The following is a 26,938-nucleotide window of genomic DNA, read 5'->3' on the forward strand; positions in this document are numbered from 1 at the left end:
CTGTTTACATCTATTATCAGGCAGTACATCTCACTTGACGTTATGTCAGAGAAAGAAAAACTGTTTGTATAGTGTAATAATATGTTACTACTAATCAGCGATGGAAGGAGAAAGTAACTGGCACCCTACTGCGTTATCTCTTGTCTTAGTCGCTTCATGAGTGATGACTTATTGGTGTCATTTATGAGGTTGAGACCTGTCCTCGGACAGTTGCCTAAACAACAACAAATGGCGAAGTGGATAAATATGAATCATCATCCTGCAGTTTAACATCAGTGATGGTATAGCTTTCTAGTTCAAACAAAGATCTCAGGATCTTGGTAACAAAAATCGACTGTAATTGGCATTTTGCTGTATTCAGATAAGCAGTGTATACGTTTCAGAAGGCATAACGAATGTGTATTTTTTTCTTGTGTCCGTAAATATAGACCTATGTATTTATCTTTTTATGCTCCTGATAAGAATACATGTTTGTGAATTAGCTTATTTCATTTTTCTATTGTCCCCCCCCCCCGCAAGGACAGCGTTCTTTCTCCTCCCACTTTAAGACGTAAACAGAAACACGAGAAGCCCAGTTGACTGCAAGCGGCGTAGGAATGTTTTTCAACTCGAGCGATAAGCGAATAGCTGGAACGGAATGCTTGGCCATTCCATTGTATTCCACCACCCCGGATGTCCAGTGCAAACATTTATTTGATTATTGTAAACTGTAATAACTATACAGTTAATTTGGTTTAAAATTTCAGAAGAAATACAATAATTAATTATGGATTAAGGTACTAGAAACTACCATTTTCTATAATTAATAATGGAGTAAGTGAAAACCATAAAACAGAAGTTGTGTGAAGGGGGTGTAGGTAGTTACGGGAACAGCAACTTCCTTTGCAATCTTTCCACGTACAACAATGCTGGGGAAAGGCAGCGTTGCCAAGCATGCGATTATTTAAACCCTGATGCCATATGCAGTAACATTTATAATTTTCGTTAATCATAATGCGATTATTTAAACCCTGATGTCATACACAATAACATTTACAATTTTCGTTAATCATATCAGTCCTCTCTAGAGATTGGATAAACTGTTCTTTTTAAGAAACAGTTTCGACTGTAACTGTTTCATGAACGAAACTGTTCCAAAATAACAGTTTCAAAGAAACAGTTTCGTAATATTATGTTTACAACGTCAGTGCCAAGTGTTCCAACTGTTTCAACTTCTCATCTGTTTCAGGAACATGTTTCAAAGCCTTTGAATCGTCTTAGATCAGCTGTTCAGTGTATTATGACGATGAAAGTCAGTCATTTTTCGTAGGTTATAGTTAAAAGAGTACAGTAAATACGAGTAACTACTAGAGTTGGGTCGATTCGTGAACGAATCGTTCATTCGAACGACTAATAATAAAGAATCGTAAGAATCGATTCGTGGTATGAACGAATCGTCGTTCAAAAGAATCGTAACGAATCGTCGTTCAAACGAATCGTAACGAATCGTCATTCAAAAGAATATGAAGGAATCGGCATGGTATCGTAACCCACGATTCTATTCGTTGTTTGATGTAACCTGTCAACGGACATTTCCGAACCGTGTCGAATGCTCCCGAGCGAGAGTGAAATCAAAATATGTACTGCATTTGTTAAGTATGGAAAATAATGAACACAAACCTGAAATTTGCATAGTTAAATAGAGATGTAATGCAAAAAATGTACTTCATAATAAGGTTCAGTTGATAAATTATAATTTAGAGACATTATCTTGGGTAATTTTGTAGACTAATGGAGTTCATACTGAATGGTTCCAGCCAATGAGAAAGAGACAATCCAATGTCTCGCCTCTTATGCCATCTATGAGAGAGATGTAGAACGTTTTTGTTCTACGGGTGGTTTGCAAAGGAAAGTGTCTTGCGACGATTCAAAAGAATAGTTGGAATCGCAGACTGGGAAGAATCGTGAACTCGTTGACGATTCAAAAGAATAGTTGGAATCGCAGACTGAGAAGAATCGTGAACGAATCGTTAGAATCGATTCGTAATGTGTGATTGAATCGTTGGAATCGACTTCTGAAAAAGAATCGTGTTGCCCAACTCTAGTAACTACAATTAAAAATGGATCGATTTTAGTGAATAACGCATATAACCCTAGAATAGTTTAATAACGATAAGATATTACCCGATAATGTTTTTTTTTTTTGCGGTATATTAATTAACACCATGTCAGTACACCATAAACATATTCTCCATCAATGGACAGTTAATAATATCGGATTTATTAGGGAATTTGATTCGTACAAATAAATTGCGCGGTGCTACATAGTGTTGCACGAACGTCGCGTGCAAAATCTATATTATTTCTACATTCGATTGGAGGTTGATGATAACGCTACACGTGGCCTTTGTAGACAGCAAAGAGGAGGGAATCTGTTTAGAAATTGAACTGTTTACCTCTTGGAACCATGTGGAACGTTGAAGTGATCGCTGGAGCAGTGTAACGCTCTTTGGAACAGGTTATTTCACGAAACTGTTTCGTACTGAAACAGTTTTAATTGTGAAACAGTTCGAAAAAAACTGTTCCAACTATTTTTACCCATCTGTAGTCCTCTCAATTCATTCCACTTTGCTTTCCATAGGAAGAAATTGACAGCATTAAGATACGTAGATCATATGCGGAGACTAGAAGGCGGAAAAAGGGATGTTTGGAGAATCCTGGGTTTTGCAGTGAAAGACCTGCTCTTGGGCAGAAAACTATGAATGGATGAAGAAGAAATTATCTGTAGTAATGTCACGAGAGGTCTGAGATCTGCCGATAAATCCACGAGCAAAGCGAGTGGATTTATCTGGGAGACCTCGAGTGACATTTATTAGGACTATTTCGTGAATAAAATCAAAATTTAAATAATATATTCTTAAAATTCGATCACAAAATGTGAATAATTGTATATTAACGAATACTTAACCTATTCAGACATTGTGAAGTTGAAATACTCGTAGATGAATATCGATTATTGCAATAAAGAAATTCGATGTTATTATTCAGTAATGCCAATTGCGAAAAGCGAAATACAGCTTTAACAATGTTAATTACATGTACTGCACTTTTCTCTATTATTATAACAAATAGATTTTCATTATCTGCTGAAATCATAATTTAATTTAACAGTAACAGTGGGGACAGCTATATGCCAATGCTTATGTATTCACAGCGAAACCTGTTGCTACACAGTGAAGCCATCTCTGTATAGATATGCCTAATTAAAACACGAATTTTATTACGCCATACGGAAGGCAGTTTGATCAGAGACCTTATTATTACTATGCAAGGTCTTTGGGTTTGATATGCGATGATGTTAACATAAATTTGAACGTCTATTAATTGTTTAATTTCAATACAAATGTTATAGGCTACAATTTTATAGGTTAGGTTAGGCCTACCTGTGGAAGCAGGACCAATGTCAGCTGTGCCTTGTTTCGACCGTTACTTACAATCAGTGCTACACGAAAGTATTTTTTATAGCTCGACAAACGCATTCTCACTGTAGTATGTAACGGAACTAAAGCTGCATCAACACAGTTCAATATTCCAATCGCGTATGCGTGCAATCTGGGAAGAATAGAATCAAGTTTAAAAGGTACGTTCAATTAAGATGCATAAAGATTTTGTGTCTACATGGTGCGCTGTTTTGAACGTGGTATTCACTGCGTAAATATATTAATTAATATTAAATATCAATCTTGCATTCATTGCTTTAAAGTTGAAAGAAAAGTTTAACCGTGTAGTTGCATCTTAATGTATTCATGATCATCAATTTACGGGGAAACAGTTGGCGACAACGATTAAACAAAAGAACGACCATGCGATAAATTGATAGCGATAAATCTAGCTGCAGAAATTATCACAAAGTCTGACTGTGATTGGTTGGAATTCAAAATTTCATTACACTTCATTGGTCGAAAATGGAATGACATATAAACGAAATAGTCACATTAATGTAACACATCTGAGTTTATTGCACTCTTAACTTATTCTTTTGGTATTCTCTGGATAAAGGTTTTCAATCTCTTTCCCTTTTCGTCAAGATTCTCACGGGTGACCCGGGTTCAATCCCAGTCAGTAGTAAGCTTCCATCATAATTTACTAATCAGTTGATCACAATAAATCTGTTTGAAGCTGCCTTTTGTGATACTTCTATGCGAGAAGTGATTCGAAGTTTATTTAGTCTTGTGTTAAGTTTTGATAGTATGACATTATTGTTAAAATTGCATGTTTACGATAATTCTGTGGATAAACCGTAGACTACAATTCTGTAAATGAAGACCTCCCTGGAATAAGGATATGTAACCAACAAAACTGTAATTCATGTTTCAAGGAGAAAGGAGAATAATTCAGGAGCATTAGGCCTATTAAAATTTCAGATAAGTCACTGGCGAAGATCAGTCCGCTAAGACGCTTGCCTGCCGATCCGTAGTTGCGCTGGAGCGTGGGTTCGATTCCTGCTTGGGCTGATTACCTGGTTGGGATTTTTTTCCCCAACCGTAAGGCGGATGTCAGGTAATCTATGGCGAATCATGGGCCTCAACTCGCTATCTTCAATCCCATCATCGCCCGGGTGGCACAGGCGGTATAGCGCTGGTCTTCTGTACCGGAGGTTGAGGTTTCGATCCCGGCGCAGGTCGATGGCATTTAAGTGTGTTTAAATGCGACAGGCTTATGTTACTCGATTTAGTGGCATGCAAAAAAACTCCTGGGGGACCAAATTCCGGCACACCGGCGACGCTGATATAACCTCAGCAGTCGCGAGCGTCGTTAAATAAAACATAACATTATTCATATTGGAAAAGTAACTGAGAGTTGTGGTTACTATTCATAGCGGTAAATAATAAACACACCTCCAATTCGATTTTCAACAATGCATTCTTGTTTAAACAGGCAGTTTCATAGTAGCTATAATAACCTGGTACCGGCATTACAATATAACTATGCAGCTGAACACTTTCCTTTTATCCACATCTGTGGAGTAACAGTTAGCGCGCCTGGCCGCGAAACCAGGTGGCCCGGGTTCGAATCCCGGTCGGGGCAAGTTATCTGGTGAGGTTTTTTCCTGGGTTTTCCCTCAACCCAATACGAGCAAATGCTGGGTAACTTTCGGTGCTGGACCCCGGACTTATTTCACCGGCATTATCACCTTCATTTCATTCAGACGCTAAATAACCTAGTCCTAGATGTTGATACAGCGTCGTAAAATAACCCAATGAAATAAAAAAGAAACACTTTCCTTTTATTCTCGCCACGACTGCGACAATGCGATAACAAAGCAATATCCAACTTCTACGAGGTGTTCAAGAACAAACTTCAGAAATGATTTGCAAACAAATTACACTGTAAAAAAAATAAATAAAAAAAGAGAAAGAGAGAGAGAGAAATGCCGCCTCCCTGGAAATTGCCGCCCTAGGCAACTGTCTAGGTTGCCTTGGCCTAAATCCGGCAGTGTAAATGGGTAAATACCCGGTGGCTCTGATAACTAGCAACACTCAATAATGACAATTAATAATGCACACAATTAATAATAATAATAATAATAATAATAATAATAATAATAATAATAATAATAATAATAGTAGTATTATCAAGAAGCATGCGAAATTAAATGAAGCACGATCACTTAAAATAACATCTAATTAATTAAATATAATTTGTATCTTAACCAAGTTCGAACTAAAACCCACGAATAATTAATCTAAGTTAAAAATGTTTTAAGTGTAACACTGTAGTTTCCTTAACCTGGAAATTGTCCCGATGTGTGCACATTAACCATTTATTTCGTGAAGTTTTGTTTTTCTGGAACTTAATCGCTTAAATATGAGACACAGATCCATACTTATATATTTATGTATATACCTTTCAAAGTTATTATGATTTCTGTGAAAATATTTTAATAAAATAAAATATTAAATTTGTTTAATGTTGAAAGCTTTGAAATGCTTAAACAACAGTTCAGTTGAATAACCTTTCTGCTTTTTTAAACAAATTTTTAATACTTTTTGTCTGTAGTAAAATTAACGGATGAAGATTGGATTTATAAGTCCCACCCCAACCTATAATACTCAACCTATATAACTAAATTTCGTAAAAAAATGAACATGTGGGGGTTTCTCAATATTATGATTCACTTACCTGTAACAAAAAATGTATTTTAAATAATAATGAAAATTAACATTATTCAGAAGGAATATTAAAAATAAATCTATTAATAATGCTTAAGTTGTTTTCTTTTAATGTTTATATATTAACACAAATGCCTCCATATAAGTTAAATATTTAGTAACATACATATTTTAGTGATTATCTGGTGATTTTAAACTATAACATAGGGACATTTTATTTGATGAGTTGGCAACTCTGCTAGTAACTCTGATAACGCAAGTTCGTCGAGCCAGAGGGCGCGAAGTGCAACCTAAAATGGAAGCGGAGGCAGAAATCAGAATGCTGTAACTTGTGCATTGTGTAAGAAAACGAGAGCTTTCCCTGCATGCAGTTTTACCAAGAGGAAACCTCGAAGGTCTAGCAGAATTATTATAATAAAGGTGAGTAAGTGTCCAGCATTGGGCGTCGTTTACGATTGTAAATCACGCACACTAATAACGCCATCATTGTTGCATCATCAAAATAGCTCATTTCTCCAAGACCATTGCATCGTCATTCATTAGTATCTTTAACGTTGCATCCTCCTCACATTGATTTTGCTTTAACTGTTATAGCATCACTGTTCATTCAACAACACAATCGTCATTAGCAAGATGTTTGCATAAACTTTATAATGATTTCGTCATAACCTCTATAACACAATAAACATAACAAACAACATCAGCAGCAGCTATCATTTTTACAATCCATAGGCTAACCATTAAATCATCATCACAATCTAACACCAGTTTCAAATGTACATCAATTTACCTTTTAGGTGTATTTCCAAATTATGTAATACCCTTTCCAAATCTGGCAATCTTTTCATAAGGGAAGCTAAATTTATTATTATATTATAGCATTATCATCCGTAAATCTCCAGAAAAGCTACACCCAAGACAGCATTACTTTCTTTTGTTTCGTTATCTTCTGTGAAATAAATAAATAAATAAATATATATATATATATATATAGTTTTTAGTTTACTGTCACAAATACTCTCTTACGTGTTACAAAGAACGAGGCGCGTCTATAAAGTAAGTTTCGCCGTGGCCGTTTACAGGAAAAACCACAATTTCTTAATGGGAAAGTTACAGCAATTTGATGAGCTATTTTTCAACATATCCCCCACCGTAATTGAGGCATTTGTCGTTCCGTTCCACAAATGTCTCAATTACATTGGAGAATATGTTGAAAAATAGCTCAGCACTTGCATTTTTTTCCAATAAATCTTTCCATGAAACTGTGTTTTCTTCTGTAAACGGCCACAGGGAAACTTACTTTCTGGATGGCCCTCGTATGAGACTCGAGAGGTCCAGGACGCAATACTAGAAAAACGGACCATTTTTCTAGCAACTCTCCCTGAACCTTACGCATGTTATGTTGGTAATTAGGAACAAGTGGGGACGGGCTACAACAGTGCTTAAAGTGACTTTAAAGCGGGTACCGTTCATTCATAGTGTTTTTGCCCAAAGGCAGGTCTTTCACTGCAAACCCATCATTTTCCAATCTTTCCTATTTTTGCCTTCCTCTTAGTTTCCGCATGGTCCTTATTCTTAATGTCGTCTATCATCTGATATCTTCTTCTGCCCCGAACTCTTCTCCCGTTCACCATTCCTTCCAGTGCATCTTTCAGTAGACAGTTTCTTCTCAGCCGGTGACCCAACCAATTTCTTTTTCTCTTCCTGATCTGTTTCAGCATTATTCTTTCTTCATCCACTCTTTCCAGCACAGCTTCATTTCTTATTCTGTCTGTCCACTTCACACGCTCCGTTCTTCCCCATATCCACATTTCAAATGCTGTAAGGGCTTTTAAGATATTATGTTTACAGTGAAAGAAATTGACCAAATTGATTAATTATTTGTGACGAATTGAAATCAAAGTAAAATAGCGCAAGGAATGTAAACTGTCAATTAATTTGCACTTTCCATACTTTTCTGCTCTGCAATAATTTTTGTTTAAAATCACTTTTTCTAGTAGCTTCTATTTGATGAATAGTAGTTAGTCAACCTGTTTTTATAGGCCTATAAGTAGCTATAATTTTACATAATCAGGAATATTAAATAAACCTATTACGTTTTTAGGTGAAATGTGCAGCTTTTAAAAATATGTTTTATTATAGAATGTAAAGAAATTCAAGTCATTTCCTTATAAATTATACTTACTTACTGGCTTTTAAGGAACCCGGAGGTTCATTGCCGCCCTCACATAAGCCCGCCATTGGTCCCTATACTGAGCAAGATTAATCCAATCTCTATCATCATATCCCACCTCCCTCAAATCCATTTTAATATTATCTTCCCATCTACGTCTCGGCCTCCCTAAAGGTCTTTTTCCCTCCGGCCTCCCAACTAACACTTCATATGCATTTCTGGATTCGCCCATACGTGCTACATGCCCTGCCCATCTCAAACGTCTGGATTTAATGTTCCTAATTATGTCAGGTGAAGAATACAATGCGTATAGTTCTGTGTTGTATAACTTTCTCCATTCTCCTGTAACTTCATCCCTCTTAGCCCCAAATACTTTCCTAAGCACCTTATTCTCAAACACCCTTAACCTATGTTCCTGTCTCAAAGTGAGAGTCCAAGTTTCACAACCATAAAGAACAACCGGTAATATAACTGTTTTATAAATTCTAACTTTCAGATTTTTTGACAACAGACTGGATGATAAAAGTTTCTGAACCGAATAATAACAGGCATTTCCAAGTAACAAATCTCAAAAACTTATTCCTTTGCTGTGGTCGTGCCAGAGAATCAGTCCCATTCCGAGGCTTATTTGAAAGTTTCGTAACAGTCTGTTTTTTACGGTGATGGGTTGTTAGCCCTTCGCCCAACCCCCAAGCTGGAGAACCATCCCTATAAATTATATCTTGTTGTAATAGCCTATAGGCTATATGTAGGCCTACAATTGTTTCTTTTGGAGCCTAGCCTAGGCTATTGGCAGCTGATCGTCTTCGATACCAGCCATGTTTATTCTGTGTTTTCTGCGCAGTGTTGACATATTTTGAAACATTAAGTTCTCGCACCATCTAGGCAAAAATTCTCATATTTTAATAGAAATTCTCGAATATTTACTTGATAACACATTAAAAATTCCTAGGTGAAATCAGCACAGATTTGTATACAAGTAATGTGAGAACATAAAATGAATATAATTGCACCTTTTAATGACTAAATTGTATGTACCCAGCTTTAACAAATTAGGCTCAGAAGATTAGGGCCTATAGTACAGTACCTAATTGTTATTGAACCTGGATCTCATCTTCAGCATCCTTACACATCCACACTGTGTAGCAGTGTACGTTTTGGTATGTGTTTGGCATGTGTAATTTCGGACTTCGCCTCTTTTCTATTTTTTTTATCAGTATTCTGAAAATCTTTATTCCACCTCTACTAAGAAGTGGCTACCAAAAGACAAAAACAGTTACAGAAACAAGTAATATTTTCAATATTGCGTAACACATTGTTAACATTCATTTAAAATCTCACACCTCACTCCTTTCAAAAGGCTTAACAAATTTTTACTGCACCGATTAATTCATTCATTCATTCATTCATTCATTTATTTTATTCCATAGATCTTACATGAGCAATGAAGCTTTAAGATGTGGAACATGTCAACATTTTACAATATTACAATTACAATTTTTACAAATTTTTATAGTTTTACAATTTAGTAATTTTGTACAATTTTTACAATGTTGTACAATTTTTTTTTTTACATTTTGGCGAGATGTAGTGAGATGAAATGAGGTCCGAGGATTCGCCAAAATATTACCCGGCATTTGCCTCTTCGGTGGGGGAAACCTCGGAAAAACCCAACCAGGTAATTAAATCAAAGGGGGTAATCAAATCAATGGTGTTGATGCCAAGGACTCGCCATAGACCATCCGGCTTCAGTCCCACGGCTGTGGAAAACCTCGGAAGAAACCAAAGTCCAAAGGGGGATCCAACCCAAGCCCGAACGCAGCTCCGGATCAGCAGCCCAGCGAGTCTGCCGACTGAGCTACATCGATGGCTCTACTAAAAGTATACAATACATAGCCAATCAGATTATTAAATTTACAAACGGAAACGATCATTCATAAGTTGAGCTATATTATAATACAAAACAATTTAATTAAATTTAAGGCATAAACAATTCAACCAGTTGTGATATACAGAAATTGATAATACATATCATGCAAACTACTTCAAATTACAAACACAAACAATTTATCAGTAGAGCTATATAGATTACTATTCAATTTAAAGCATATACAATTCATCGGCCAAAACTATACAAACATATATAATACAAAGTAGCATACTTTCATTAAGCTATACAAATTTGTGCAATTAATATCAAGTAGATTAATTCAATTTATAATCATAAACAATTCATCACTTGAGCTATACATATTACCATTCAATTTACAGTAGGTCTATATACAATTCATCAGTAGAGCTACACAGACTAGTAATCATTTTAAGAACATATACAATTCATCAGCCAAACTATAGAAAAATTGTTTCCGTCGATGGCAATTTTGAGACTTGAATTTCATGAGTTAATAATATTGTAAATTTAGCTTCAGTCACTAATCAGATTGCTGTGATTTAAAATAGTTATCTGTTGCCCTTGTCACTTGAGTATTATGTTAATTTATTATCAACTAGCCGTACCCGTGCGCTCCGCTGCACCTGTTAGAAATAAATATAAAGTAATTACATAATTAAAATAGGACGTTTGATCCAGGGAACATTCGTGTTTGTTAGAAGGAAAAATCGTTTAATATGTTACTTAATTTAAATTGTATTTAAATAATTAAAATGCGATCATTTTGCTCCAGAGACACTCATTTAGTGCAATGACAATTCCTTTAACATGTTTCTTATTTGTTATTACATGCAACCGTAGTTTAATGAAGATTGACATATAATTTAGTTTTAATGTGTAAACTTTATATTACTTGCTATATGTTTCCATTGAATTATGGTAATAACTCAATTTTAATCATTGTTTTCTACGGCTTCAGTAAATGGCGCTTGGCCCTCTATGGTTCTGAACCCTTCAAATAACATAAATAGTGATACAACATAAACAGTGATATGTAAATATATTTCTTTCTTTCGAAAATGTAAAAATTCACGATCTCCTATGTACCATTGCCATAGAATGAATAAATGTGTTTTTTCTTCCTGCTCAAAAATATTATATTTTGCACATAGGAATTACTGCAGGAACAACAACGCTATAATCTGAGGCGGTGAAAATGTATTGTATTGTTATTTTGAAAGTCTTGTATATCCTTAAATATCAGTCCTATCAAACTTTTGCATAGAATAAAACTTATCGGAAATCGTTTTTAAAGAAACGTTTGTTAAGTAACATTTTTTACAAAAATCAATAATAAGCGAGATATTTCGATTTATTTAATTCTGGCCCCATTATAACCCCCCTTTTAAATAAAGTATTTTGAATGCCATATAGCCTAAAATCTAAGTTACAACGAACTTAATTTATATTCCAATTTTCATATAAATCATTTCAGCCATTATCGCGTGAAAAGGTAACAAACAACCAGACAGACATACTTACTTACTTACTTACTTATTGGCTTTTAAGGAACCCGGAGGTTCATTGCCGCCCTCACATAAGCCCGCCATTGATCCCTATCCTGAGCAAGATTAATCCAGTCTCTACCATCATATCCCATCTCCCTCAAATCCTTTTTAATATTATCTTCCCATTTACGTCTAGGCCTCCCCAAAGGTCTTTTTCCCGCCGGCCTCCCAACTAACACTCTATATGCATTTCTGGATTCGCCCATACGTGCTACATGCCCTGCCAATCTCAAGTGTCTGGATTTAATGTTCCTAATTATGTCAGGTGAAGAATACAATGCGTGCAGTTCTGCGTTGCAAACAAAAATAAAAAAAGCGATTTTCGATTTCAGGGTGGTTAATTATATATGTTAGGACCAATTATTTTTGGAAAATCGAAAATTACCAGAAAAATTTCGGCTACAGATTTATTATTAGTATAGATTTTTCTATCCCCTACCGTAATGGAATTAGCATTTACATTCCTTTCATTTATTTTATATTAGCGTGACTGGAATATAAACGTTATACGTTCAAAAAGAATGTAATATTACAATTCTCATACATTTTGCGTACAAGGAGAGGTTTCCTTCGTACAAAGGTAAGAAATCTGGTATGTCCACTAGAATTCTCGTACATATGGCAACGCTGGGTATGTGTAATGGAGTCTGATCTTCATCAACAACACACTGGATTAGAGATGACGTACGTGTTTTGTCTGATGTGAAAATAGTATATTGTGATTGTTGCAATTAAGACACAGTCTAGTATATACAGTCACGAAGCTCAATGCATAGTAAATATGCATCCATAGATAGTTGCTAACCACTAGGATCGCTACTGTCGCCTCATCACAGACCTGTGGAATAATACCTACACAGTCTATTGTTCCTAGTACCCTCACAACTCAAGCTTCGTGACTGTATATACTAGACTGTGATAAAGAGGTAAGCTAATAAAACTAACGAAGCAGTTTCATATTGCAACAATGAGATCCCATTTTTAAATTATTTACTAGAGAAAAGTGCTACATGTTTTCAGACCCATATAAGTGGCAGGAAATCCTACCCAGTGTTGCCAAGTCAGAGGTTTTGTAGCTAAATCTGGTGTTTTCAGGACTATGGTCAGCTACAGAATTTTACCTTCAGCAGCTAGCTATTTATTTAGCGTTTTTGATGATTCCGGCTGGGGGAAATTATATTTTTAAGTTTTTTTTCTGTAAAGATGTTATAATTGTTTTATATGCACTTGCGGACAACAATGTTAGTTATCATAAAGCAGGATTTAGTACAGTATGATCTCACTTTTTCATTGTGCGAGTATAAAGTATCAACGTTTTATGTTAACTCGATTTGGTGCAACCACGTCCATTTCCTGCCTCGTCCATTGTTGATGTATACAAATAAGGTATGCAGCATTCGTTAAACACTTATCTAATGTATGGATTGTTTCTGTAAATGAATTGATGTATTTAATCATGAAGAATAGTTACTGAACAAAATTATTATTTTTGTTTATGATATATGATATATTAATTAATGTATCATTCCCCATTAGAGTTCATGTAACATATACTTAAAACTAAAAACCAGACTCATTGTTGACAGGACGTCTCCTGCTCATAATGTCGTGTGAAATCAAATTTCGAACCGACTGGTGGGATTGTGAATGTGATTATTATTTCCGAAGTTCCATTATAATAATATTTTTGATCTACTTCATTCAATTTTGAAGAAATATGCCGCGTAAAACTCTGTACGAATATGAAGACGATTTTGGATAAAACATATAGAGCCTACAAAGTGACACTTTCCATAAATGAATCTATATTTATATAACATTCTTCAGTTGCTAAAACTGTATAGTTTATATATATTTTGATGTACCGAAGTACATATGATATTTCCATGCAGATATTCTGCGTCATCATATGATGAAAGAGTGATGGAACGGAGAAAAATTCTCTCCGGCGCCGGGATTTGAACCCGGGTTTTCAGCTCTACGTGCTGATGCTTTATCCACTAAGCCACGCCGGATACAACCCCGACGCCGGTTAGAATCGTCTCAGATTAAGCTCCATCTCTTGGGTTCCCTCTAGTGGCCGACCTCTGCACTACGTCATAGATGTCTATGAACGCAGGACCGAAGTCCATACATGTGTTGAGGTGCACTCGAATGAGTGATTGGTTGGCCGGGATCCGACGGTATGGGCGCTGTCTTAAATCACAAAGTGATTTATTACGCATATCATATATATTTTGATGTACCGAAGTACATATGATATTTCCATGCAGATATTCTGCGTCATCATATGATGAAAGAGTGATGGAACGGAGAAAAATTCTCTCCGGTATAGTTTGTATTTCAAATTTGGAAGTGATGTGTTAAGAAATTTCTGGAGTTTTTTTAACTACAGTTTTGCGGGTTTTTTAAGCTTGTGCAGCGGTAAATGGAATTCTGAGTTGGCAACACTGATCCTACCATTTCAGTTTTCTGCCACTACATGGCGATGACGATGTGTTACACCTACATATTGTTGGCAGTTTTTTCTGCCACTGAGATACAGCACTGTCATTTTTCGAAAGCAGATGTTACAATCGTCTTATAATCATTATTATGGTTTTAATCATCTGTAGGCTATAATGAAATATTCGTCGGTGAAACATTTTCTTATCGTTGTTATTGTATTTGTATTGTTTTCGTAGTGATATTGGATTTACTAGCATAGCAGCGACACAATTCATTGGTGTATAGTGCTAAGACTTTTCACAGTTTATTACTACTACAGGGACATCATTTTATTTTTACTAACATTTTTAATATTAACTTGCCTATACCTCTGGATCAACGCCGTTTGCTACCCCCTTCCTCGACTGGAGTTCGATGATACTGGCGTAATATACAAACAAATCACTTTACTAGGTATAGGAGGGAAGAAAAGTAGTTAATCCATTTACGTAAACTAGGAAATATTGCGCTTTTGAGTTTGATTATATTCATTAGGTTTTGTTTAATCAAAATACAGTACAGTATTAACAATGAGTGTTTTTACTCACGAACTGAGCTGTCCATGCGGACGTATTCATTATGCAGTGTATATTATTCTGTCTACAGCACATTAGCGTACAATATAGAGAATGAAGTTAAATTGAAAAATAATATAATCATAATATGGATATTTAAAAACATTTTTTAAAATGGTGGCCGTTCATTTCGATACAGGCTTCAGTTCTAATGTCCAAATTATCGCACTATAGATTATTGTACCTAATCCCAATTACCAGTTTTGTTCTTCGTACTAGCAACTCATGTTGAAATAATTCTGTACCTACTCTATAAAAGAGTACCTTACGTACTGTAAATTCAATCTTCACTTCTGCCCAATCCGAAAAGATAAAATTACTCAGACATACTATCTACTGTCCGTCCAAGTGGTTATATCGTAGGGTCGTAGAAAGGGAGGAAATCACGGGACAATTAATTACTTAACGAGGCCCTTTTATTTAAGTCATTTTAAACAATTGTATAATTTTACGTAGACGTCCAATTCCTAACAGAAATTAATGTTCTCAGAAAAGAGCTAAGACAGCCCAGCCACTAGCTGGCGAATAAAAGCTGGTGGGGGAAACCGGGATACGACGTAGGCAAATGGACGACAGTACCTGTGCGAAAATGATTCAATATTGAAAGCTCTTTCGTCACTGGAAAACGTGAACATATTTTTGGAACGTACTGTTTACTGTGACCGTAAGGCTACTATGGATCTGTATGGAGGACGGTTGAACTTCATTAGTAGAAGGGGTGGGAGTGAAGTACATTCAAAAACTCAGGTACAATAAAAATTGAAGTAAAAATAAAATGATGTCCCTGTACTACTTAGTACTAATATTATGTAGTCAATCTCTCTGAACTATAGGTCTCGCAACCACGGATTACCGACGGAAGGAATGCGAATCAAACACTGCGATAAGGAAGAGCAGGCGAGAGGAAAGGTCACGAGATAGCTTGAATGATATTCAAGAGTACAGTCGGAAGAGAAATGACATCGATAGTATCAGTCTTGCGTTGTGATAGTTACATTACGACTTTAGTTTGTTCCATTGCATGTGAATACGTGTCTTGTATCGCACGGTATTATTATTTCATTCGTAAACATATGTTGCGCGTTTAATTAGCTTTGAATTTTTCTCTTGCTACGCTCTTTATTTCCACAGCGATGTCCTCATTTGTTCATCTTCTTGGAAGAGACAGTACTTCTATCGGCTCGGACCTCTCCCCCCTCGGCGTGCCTACATACACACGTCAAAACAGACAGCAACGCAACAATTGGTTTTCGGTAATCGTTTCTCGCGCGAGCTATAACAGTCAACGTGTCTGATTGTAAACTGAGGAGACTCGGGTTCGAATCATGGCCGGGACAAGTTACGTGATTGAGGTTATTTCCGTGGTTTTCCCTCTACCCAATAAGAGTAAATGTTTGATAACTTTCGGTGTTTGATCCCGGACTCATTTCACCAGCATTATATTCAGGCGCTACATCTGTTATCAGGCAGTAGGGCATACATGGGCACAATTTTCGGTTACGTGAGGCACTCGATTTGAAATAGTTTGTTTACTAGGAGAGGAGACTGCAGAGTAGGATGGGAAATATGAACTGCTGTGACCTGCGTCACCTTATCGTAATCGCTAACGCGGTCAGTGGCGATTTATTAGGAAAGCGCTTGGTTAACGTGAGAGACTCAAAAACTTTTATTCAATTTGGCAAATTAATTCGGCAGCTTTAATCATAAACCTCTTTACTGTTTCTCTATAGCTTAATTGCTTTAAATCAGGCGAGAAATTACGTAACTAGCCAATAATATTCCATCACGTTGTCTACGTTTATTTTCTTGAATATTGTGACGTTTCTCAAGATTACTTAATAGATTTGCACGTTCTCGACCTAAAATAATTTCAGAAAATCATATTTCGTTTTCTACGCACATTTGATATTTTTTTTATAAATTTCTTTTGGAAATAATACGTACAAACAACATTTAATTCCTCGTAGGCTACCTTTTAATGCAACGTGTTTAAGGTATAATGTCGTATTTAGTATACTATGCAAATGTTAAGGTCATAAATTTTCTTCGGAATAGTACGAAAAATAACATTTAATTTGTCTTACCTTCTAATTCAGCATGTTCTTTATGACATAAGGAGTAATGTCGTTGTATATTAAATTTATTAATGCCTAATAGGATTTTCGAGCATAACATACGTCGTTTGTTCTCCCCTTCTAAACAGTAAAAAAACTCTTCCTTCCATTTCTCATGAAATAACCGTTTTCTAACGCGTACACACTGCTTTGATAATGCCATTATGCCACCACTGATATTGCTTATGAAACTGATATAGAACCTGCTCACGCCTAGGAGCTACGTGAGGGAGGAACGGGGACTGTGAAAATGATGTCACTCAGAGCGATAAGCTCTGTGAAGGTCAGTGAGGCACAAATTCTCAAGTGAGACACGATGCCCATCTCTGCAGTAGGGTAAAGATGCCTAATTCCGTGATACCCCTAATCCCGTGATAAATTTTCAATTGACTATTATGGAGTTGTGGTCTCTGACTTTTAAGTTTTTTTAATATCTAACAGATGCCAGGAGATGTCTTCTTTTCAATTCTATTGACTTTTGAATAGAAGCAGTAGACTGCAGAAGCTTTTGTTCAGTTGGCCAGTAAGTTTTTCTTTGTCTTGTGTCGGCTCCTGAAGAAACATTTTATATTTGAGGTAAGAATTAATATAGCATTATAAAATGATACATTACTGTAGATTATAGTCAGCTGAATGAATATGTATGTTTATTTGAACATTATGAGACAATAACAATGGTACAGGAGCTTTCCCATTTTCGGATTTATTTTCATATTTCTCCTTCCTGGTCCACTCGACCAGAGGTGCCAACGTTAAATTGTGAAAATTAATGCCAATGAAAGAAAATAGTTCGTGGAAATAATAATAGAAATATGTTATAGAAAACAATAATAATTATAATTATAATAAAATAATAGGGCTTATATTTAACTTAATTACTGCTATTGTTAGGAATATAAATAATGAGAAATAATTGTGTTATAATTCAATTTATTCAAAGATAATGTAACTTATGACAGACGGGCCCCGTTTCATCACCGTTTTGGTGTCATCTTCAGTGTCTTTCGAACTGCTGCTGCTCCAGTTGGTCTTGATTTCCGCGTCATTGAGGGGTGTGGGGGTATGTTCTTATGATGGAGATTGGTTCGTGTGACGTGTATTATACGAGGCGCATCCAGAAAGTAAGTTTCCCGATTTTTTCCCCTTGAAAGTAAACGTAATTAGCCGTCTCAATTGCGCATGCGTAACAGATCTGTGACGTATCAATCATATGCCAGCCGGACAGGTCCCGCCTGGTGCCAGTAGCGTGGCAGCAGTGGTCCGAAATGGAATCTCTTATTCCTTCTCCCGCCGCCTGCGAGGTTCGGTCGGTGATAAAGTTCTTTAATGCACAAAGCATTGCGCCAATTGAAATTCATCGGCAGCTCTGTCAGGTCTATGGGCCGAAAATCATGAGTAATCAGATGGTGCGTCGCTGGTGTAGGCAATTTCCGAAGGTCGTCAAAGTGTCCATGATGAAGAGAGCAGTGGGCGACCGTCCCTCATCAGTGATGATCGTGTTGAGCTGGTGCGGCAGTGCATCATGGAGAACCGTCGCTTCACGATTACGGAGCTGAGCAGCCATTTTCCGCAGATATCGCGATCCTTGCTGCATGAGATTGTCACTAAGCACCTGCTGTTCAAAAAAGTGTGTGCCAGGTGGGTGCCGAAAAACCTGACACCCGAACACAAAATGCAACGTTTAGAAGCAGTACTGACATTTCTGCATCGGTATCACGATGACGGCGACGAGTTCCTCGACAGGATCGTCACGGGCGATGAGACTTGGATTTCGCACTTCATCCCGGAAACCAAGCAGCAGTCAATGCATTGGCGGCATAGTGGATCTCCGGTCAGGACGAAATTCAAACAGACGCTGTCGGTACGGAAAGTGATGTACACGGTGTTCTGGGACAGGAAGGGCATTCTGCTCATTGACTTCCTTCCAAGAGGTGAAACAGTGAACGCTGACCGTTACTGTGAAACACTGCGAAAATTGCGACGTGCCATTCAAAACAAGAGGCGTGGAATGCTTATTGCAGGTGTTGTGCTCCTCCATGACAATGCTCGTCCACATACGGCTCGGCGCACAGCAGCTGTTTTGACGGAATTTGGCTGGGAGTTGTTTGATCATCCACCCTAAAATCCTGATCTTGCTCCCACCGATTTTCACGTTTTCTTGCACCTCAAGAAATTCCTGTCCTCCGGTGAGCGTTTTGGCAACGACGAAGAGCTGAAGACGTCTGTCACACGCTGGTTCCATTCACAGGCGGCAGAGTTCTACGACAGAGGGATACAAAAGCTGATCCCACAATACAAGTGTCTCAATTCTGATGGTACCTATGTTGAAAAATAGCTGAAACATTGCTGTACCTGTTGCTAATAAATGTTTTTCTGAAAGTGTGTGTTCTTTTTTTTAATAGGGAAACTTACTTTCTGGATGCGCCTCGTATAACTAAACCATACATCACATCAAATTACGCAGATCATATTGCTAATAACAATGACGACTACAATAACATAGAATCATATGGAAATACTACACATCACATAAAAAAGGCCACAGTTAAATATGTTAGAACAATACGAAATATGCAAACACACAATAACATACCCAAAGCATATACTTAATACACAATATTATAATTACTCCCAGCTCCACCAGTGACGAAAGCAAACCCAGAAATCAAAATCAATAGAGCAGCAGTAGTTCGAAGGACACTGAAGATGACATCCCACTGGCTCGTCATAAAGGTACATTACCTTTTTTTGAAAAGTGTAATACTTTTGACGTTCTTAATTGTAGAAAGTTTTAAAGTTTTAATCAATTGTTAAAGTGAACATAAGAAACAGTGAAATATGTTTACTTCTCCATGTTGAAATAGACTGTAAAATATAAGCTTTTTAAGCAGTAAATTTTGTTTTTGTACAGAACTGTGTATGAAATGCCTGTCTACAATCAGCCTATTCGTCTGGAGAGGCAGTGCCTGCAGATCTTCGTCAAGTGTCTGGTAGATATTTGTGTCCGCCTTTTGAATTCTGGCCGCGCCGCAGCATCAGAGAAGGATGCACTTGGGGTATGCCAGCGTGTGAGGGGCATCATCCACGACACAGTACCCTACACCTTGGCCAACTGTGTCACTTCAGAAACCCTCAATTACTTGGACAGTCGCTACCATGACATCCAGGATGCCATCAGTTCTTCATCGTGCAAGAATGTTTTCCAAAACTTTGTTAAAGCAATACTACATCCCCAGGTTACCAAACTTGATGTGACTGGTAAATGGAAACATATTTCGAATATTGTTCTAAATCAAATTGAAACACTCCCTGAGCTCCAGATTTTGAGATTTTGTGTGAGAGATGTACAAATTTACGATTCATTTAAACACTTAATACCGAAGTGTTTGTGTTCTTTGATGAACTTGAGGTGTTTTACTCTGCCTGTGTACTGTAGTGATGAGATAATTAATACTCTTGTCAAATATTCACCTGGATTAGTACATCTGGACGTGAGTGAATCCAAAGCTGTTACAAACATGAGCACTGATAGAATTTTAAAATTCCCGTACCTGCAAAGTCTGAATATCTCCAGGACAGGAATAAATCTGATGGGTTATAAATGTTTGTTAGAGAGATCCGGGAAAAGTTTGCATCGACTGCAAGGATTCGGATTAAGCATTGCGGAAGCATCACAGGTCATGTCACTTCCTTGCTTTTTTCATGGTCTTCGCCGCCTCAGCCTCAACATGAATTTTCCTGCGAAAGAGTATCGGCTCGATACCCTACACCTGCTGAAAGGTTTAGAGGAGCTTGAAGTTTCCGGGCTCGCGTTGATATCTGTACCACAATTGCCAAATCTAAAGGTTTTGAGACTGGCAGTGAATTACTTAGAGGTGCAAGATTTGCCCAGAAACTGTCCTCGTCTAGAGAAGCTCGTGATCAAGGCAACAACTTTGAAGTGCTCGAAACTGACAGAGTCCTTTCATCACCTGTGCTGCCTTAGTATCTGGGCCATTGAATTAATTTCAATCTGTAATCTCTTGTCAGCCACTCCAAAACTCGTAAATTTGAAGTTAATTACAGGTGTCGAGTATTACGCAAATCCTTCTTTTGTCACTGTTTTCGGTAAATCACTTCACCTGATGGAGTATTTAGAGAATTTGTTTATGTGCTCACCGATTGGATTCATATATCCTCACACTTTTCCGCTCATCACAAGCAATTGCTCCACAATGGCACAGTGCTTTGTGTCCGCGTCCGAAGACATGCCCGAGGATTTGAAGACTATGTATAAGGACTGTGTAGGGGTGCAGATTAGGCCTCTTAAGTGTTGCATGATGCATTTTCACAATTTCAGTGAGTAAAGTGAACAGAAACAAAGTAGTCCTCTGTGAGAATGGAGATCTTGTTTGTGGGTTAGACCTGATGATAAACCTATTGATAAAATACAGTGTTCCCAACTTTTTGGTTCGACTTCTGGGGTAAATGTTTCAGACGATTCTTTTCCTCATCTTCGTTCTGTAAGCAGAAATTATATTTGAATAAAAATTGATACATTAAGAACAATTACAGTGTAAATTCATCTCCTGTTCGTTAAATATACACTTTTTATCATAAGAGATGTAGTGTAATTAATTTTAGAGATGTTACAATAACAGCAGAGCCATACTTTTTGTGGAAAATATTCTTATTTCAGCAATCTCATAAGAGAATATTCTTCATTGAACTTGTTACTGTATTATATTTAATGTTATTTTAGTGTGTTCAATATTTCCCTCTCTGTACCAAGAATATTGTAATATTACATATAATATTTTAGTTATGTATCATCTCAAACTTTTTGTGACACTAGAAATATTTATATTTCAAGTTACTTGTTTTTCGCGCTGTAACGACTTGGTCATAGACATCTTGTCTTGGACTATTGTCACTCATTGAGCTTTCATAATGCTAACTATACGTTATACTGGTGCTGTTTGGATGATCGTTGAACTCTTGTGAATTTTGTTGTGCAGCTTGTAAGACTTTGTCGCCTCTGAGCTTGCGAACAAGATGATGATGATGATTATTATTATTATTTCCATTATTATTATTATTGTCATTATTATTAAAAATATTTCTTGTAAAGTTATGTGTTACAGTTTTCTTTGAGATTGTGTATGAAAATGTATTTTTGTCATGTAAGATATGTATTCTTTTTTGATAAAGATTTTGAAATAAAGTTGAGAGTTCCTGGTGATAAAATTGTTCTCTTTTAGCTTTATGATTTAAGAATAATTGTAATTGCTCTTCTCTAAAGGGAAAATCAAATGATATATACAGGGTGGAAGTGAAATAACCTTGTTTTTTAAATTAAATTTACACGAAAACCGTCCACGCTATTGAAATACGCCAGAGGGATAAATTATTCTTTACTAGATTTCCTATCGATATGGACAAACATCATGATCCTACTCGCAGTAGTTATCGAATACGAGATTGTTAAACATTTGAGAAAAAAAAAACATTCTTTTTTCTGGAAAAAAAAAACTTTGAACTTTTGACTAATATGATATTAAAGTTTTTTGTTACATACAACGTGAGCTTTTCGCTCTGGAAATCTGCAAGGCTGTTTCACTTCCACCCTGTATATATATATATATATATATATATATATATATATATATATATATATATATATTTATAGCCTATATTCATAATACCGGTAACCCATATTTCAGACAAGTTTTTATAGAAAACGTTTGCGACATTCTAATGTTGCTAGTCAAAAATAATAAGAATAACACTGGCAATGACATCAATATTGAGAAATGATACAAGACGAAAATGTAAACAAGACAGTTTTAATGTTGATATGTTACTGAAAGACTGGATGAAATCAAGCTCAAGTGAAAGTTCACATGTGCCTTAGTTATAAATATTTTTGTCTCGAAAATGTAATGCTCTAGTTTCCGAAAGAAATGACTTACAGGTGGTTCGAATCACCCATTGCCTTTTTGTACGTTTTCTCATTGAAAGAGCAGGAATTAATAAAAACGTTCCCTATGAAAGTTATTTGTTTTGAAGAGCTCTATCAAATGGTACCCTATTTGACCCCGACTCCCATTTGAAATTTTAAAGTGATACGCCACTGACCATACTTCCTGGTAGGGCTGAGTGAGGAAATCAAGCTCAAGTGAAAGTTAACATGTGGTTTAGTTATAAATATTTTTGTCTCGAAAATTTTAATGCACTAGTTTCCGAAATAAATGAAATGTGGTCTGAATCACCCTGTATATGTAGGGTCTACACGATGTAAACTGCCAACAATACAGGTTGTAGAGCATAAATAACTGAAGATAATGGTCAAATGATCTATTTCTGTAGCAGTTAAGTTATTCCCAGATAAGATGTATTTTGTGAGTCTAACATTTTTGAAAATGAAATTAGAGAATTATTACCTTCTCCGATACGTCGTTTGTTACTCTGGTGTGTATTGGTAGGCCTATGTGTTAGGCGCAAGGTCATTGACAATGTCATTTACGTTCAGTCGAAATGTAAATATATAATTAGACTACTATAAAACTGAAAATATGGAATTTTACAGATTAAGAATTAAATTTTAAGAAATAGTGGAAGCGAGTATAATTTTGACAGTTTATATCCATTTTGAATCTTGCATAGGTACACTACTTTTAACACTTGAATATAAGTAATTGATTAACTAGCGGACTTACTCGTGTTAATTATGTAAGTCTGTGCGGCTTAGAGCTGTTTCAGTGCTTCATCACACCATCTTCAGAGCCTACTTGATCTCGGCGTCATCTCGAACTTCTCTGCCTGTTGTGTGGGTGCGTTTGATTGTTGAAAAGTGTTGAAAATTGGAGTCAAATAGTGTGTGTTCTGAAATTGATCTGTGTGATGAGAATTTGATCAGGGTGTGTTTTAGTGTGTTTGTATATTTCATATGGTTCTAGTGTGTTGAGTTTTTGGTTCTTGGGTTGTATGTGTAGGAAAGAGACTGATGAACCTTGTGGAAATAGCAAGAGTGCTATCATATATAATTTTAATTCAGTTTACTTATTCATGTCATAGGGTAAGGTTGCGTATATCGCACCACTTTAGCATTTATAATTTTTATTGAACAATACAATTTTTATTTTCTGCACTCATTTACAGAAATACCTTCCCAGAACATGTACCTTTCATGTAAAAAATAATCCTTGAATTTGATTTAATATTTTTGAAGTAGAATGACATTTTCGAAACACTTGTCAGTGGTGCCATTTAGGCAACTAGTTTCCTAAACAGCACCTGCGGTTTCTTAAATCGCACCTCTTTATCTGCAGGGAACAGGATGAAGGAAAGCTTTTAATATTGAACATATTGAACAATATTTAATATGAATAATGTAACAAATGCAAATTACAAGTTTATTGAAATTAATGAAAGAGAGTAACGCATCTTCAAATGAAATTTAAAAAATAGAGCATAAATTACGTAACATTTAAACTTCCTGAATGCGTTTTTTATTGTTACACATTTGCCGTGTGCTACACCAGGCAGTTCAAACTGTAAACTGCGTCACCTTTTCTCCACGATTATCTCGAAGCCACCTAAGAACTGCTTCATGATTTAGCTGTCTGAAATGATTTGAAGATAGAAATATCTAAAGGCTGGGCCTCTGAGTATTATGACGAGGAAGCTGAAGTAGGAGCACATCATTTTCCCGAGATAATCTAGCTTCTAAATTTTTGGGATGGTTCGTATAGGTGGACATATAGAAGCAGAACTTTTCTCTACGCCAGGTTTGAGTGGCAAATAAAATGTTTGAGCTATTCGACAAATAGTTCACTGTTGATGTAACCTGAATCAGAGCAAACAAATAACGATCCAGGAAGAAGAGCAGCTGATAATGTAGGATGGACTGTTTGACGTTTAAAAATTTTCATAGGTGGCACAAAATATCTGGTGCGCTTGTACAACACACACTTGTTGTATTAACGCCATTTTCACCACTTGATATTGCACCCACCTGATGCATTCCTCGTTCACTTAAAATTTTTGGGGCCTTCTTTTGTACGGCTAGAATTGCTACAGTTGCTCATATCGCACCGGTGCGAATTAGGCACCTATAAAGTGGTGCGAATTAAGAAACTACGTCATAAGTTATTATTTCATTCATTCCAGCCTTTAATCACCTCATGTTGGAAAATCGTACTAAGTTAAATGTTCTTTAATATTTCTTTTAACCAATAACATCTTAAGATTATGGATTCCTTTGCAAACAAATCCGTTATTTAGTTACAGAATGTTAGCTAAATATACATCCACCTGAGCGATTATATTAAATACTCTATCACCACGTTTCTAGCACAGAGAAGTGGCAGAAATCAAGTGACGTGGTGGAAGTTCATATGGTAGATTGTAACAATACCACTAGATGCTACACTACTACAGTAACTTGTTTTAAACTAGCAGTGGTGCCATTTAGGAAGCGGTGCGATTTATGCTACTCTACCCTACTACGGTGTAAAATAAATATGAGCAATTCAAACAGTAAGTTTTATTTTTTCACAGAACCGTGTATGAAATGCCTCTGTACAACCAACCCTTTCGTCTGGAGAAGTTGGCCTTGCAGAACTTCGCCAAGTGCCTGGTAGATATTTGTGTCCGCCTTTTGAATCCTGGCCGCGCCACATCATCAGAGAATGATGCACTCGTGGTATGCCAGCGTGTGAGAGGCATCATCCACGACACAGTACCTTACAACTTGGCCAACTGTGTCACTTTTGAAGCCCTCTATTATTTGGGCGGTCGCTGCAGTGACATTAACGACTACAACAAGTCTTCTTCATCCAATAATATCCTTGTACAATTCGTTCAAGCAATACTACATCCCCAGATTACGGTACTTGATCTCACTAATCAACGGGGATATTTTGCGAAAATTGTTTTAAATGAAATTGAAACACTTTCTCATCTTCAAATATTGAGGATCTGCATATTTTGTTGTCAGCGAATTTCCAATTCATTCCCTCTAAGTTTGTATTCTTTGAAGAATTTGAAGTGTTTTAGTCTGCCTTTAAATTGTACTGATGAGATAATCAGTACCCTTTCCAAATCTGCACCTGGATTAACACATCTCGACGTGAAGGACTCCTACGGTGTTACAGACATGAGCGTTGACATAATTGTGACCTTTCCATGTCTACGAAGTCTGAATGTCTCCAGGACAGCAATTTCTGTTAGGGGATATGAGCGGCTGTTGCGTAGGTCAAACAGTCGTTTACATACACGCCTACAAGATTTGGGGTTGTGTTTATTGCCTCTATCACGGTCCCGATCACTGTCCACCTATTTTCCTGACCTTCGTCGCCTCAGCTTAGTGCATTTTAAATCGAGTCCGCGTATTAAATATACTTCTTCAGAAATGATCAGTATGTTTAGGGCACATATATCTTTACGCAGGTCGATATCTGCACTATTTTCCACAACTCTAAAGGTCTTAGAGCTGGATGTACATGACATAGATCTGCAAGATTTACCCACAAACTGTCCTCTTCTGGAGAAACTCATGATCAAGGCAGTGTTTATAACGTGCCCACAGATGACCCGCTCCTTAGAGCACCTACACAGTCTCAGTGTAACGACGGACAATGAGAATTTACTCCGTAATTTCTTGGAAGTTGCACCAAATATTGTCACCTTAAAGATAATGGTGAGAGTGAATTTTTTCGATCACATCGTTGACATGCTTCGCAATAAAAGATTTAACATGTTAGAGAATTTGTTGATAGGCACAAAGTGGGGATACCCATCTGCTGCAACTTTATCGCTCATCACGAGCATTGCTCCTAAATTAAGAAGGTGTCATGTTTTCGGTTGGTATTGTGAGAAATTGAAAATACAGTTTAGAGATTGTCTTGGTGTGGAGGTATCTCCATGGAAATGCTGTATGGAGCATTTTTTTTACACCTCAGCGTGTAAGTTAAAGAAAAATATTTGAAATCTTCA

The 26,938-nt window shown here is 36.6% G+C and overlaps 1 protein-coding gene across 1 annotated transcript; it reads left to right on the forward strand.

The window, feature by feature from the left end:
* The first annotated feature begins 6,436 nt into the window (after nt 1-6,436).
* Nucleotides 6,437-22,270, forward strand: LOC138712991 (uncharacterized). The gene is made up of 2 exons (XM_069844671.1): nt 6,437-6,572; nt 19,872-22,270. Exon 2 carries the CDS (start codon nt 19,885-19,887, stop codon nt 21,304-21,306), a length of 1,422 nt encoding a protein of 473 aa, XP_069700772.1. The 5' UTR covers nt 6,437-6,572; nt 19,872-19,884; the 3' UTR covers nt 21,307-22,270.
* Nucleotides 22,271-26,938: the final 4,668 nt, after the last annotated feature.

This window comes from Periplaneta americana, chromosome 14 (assembly GCF_040183065.1).
Source record: "Periplaneta americana isolate PAMFEO1 chromosome 14, P.americana_PAMFEO1_priV1, whole genome shotgun sequence".
NCBI lineage: Eukaryota > Metazoa > Arthropoda > Insecta > Blattodea > Blattidae > Periplaneta > Periplaneta americana.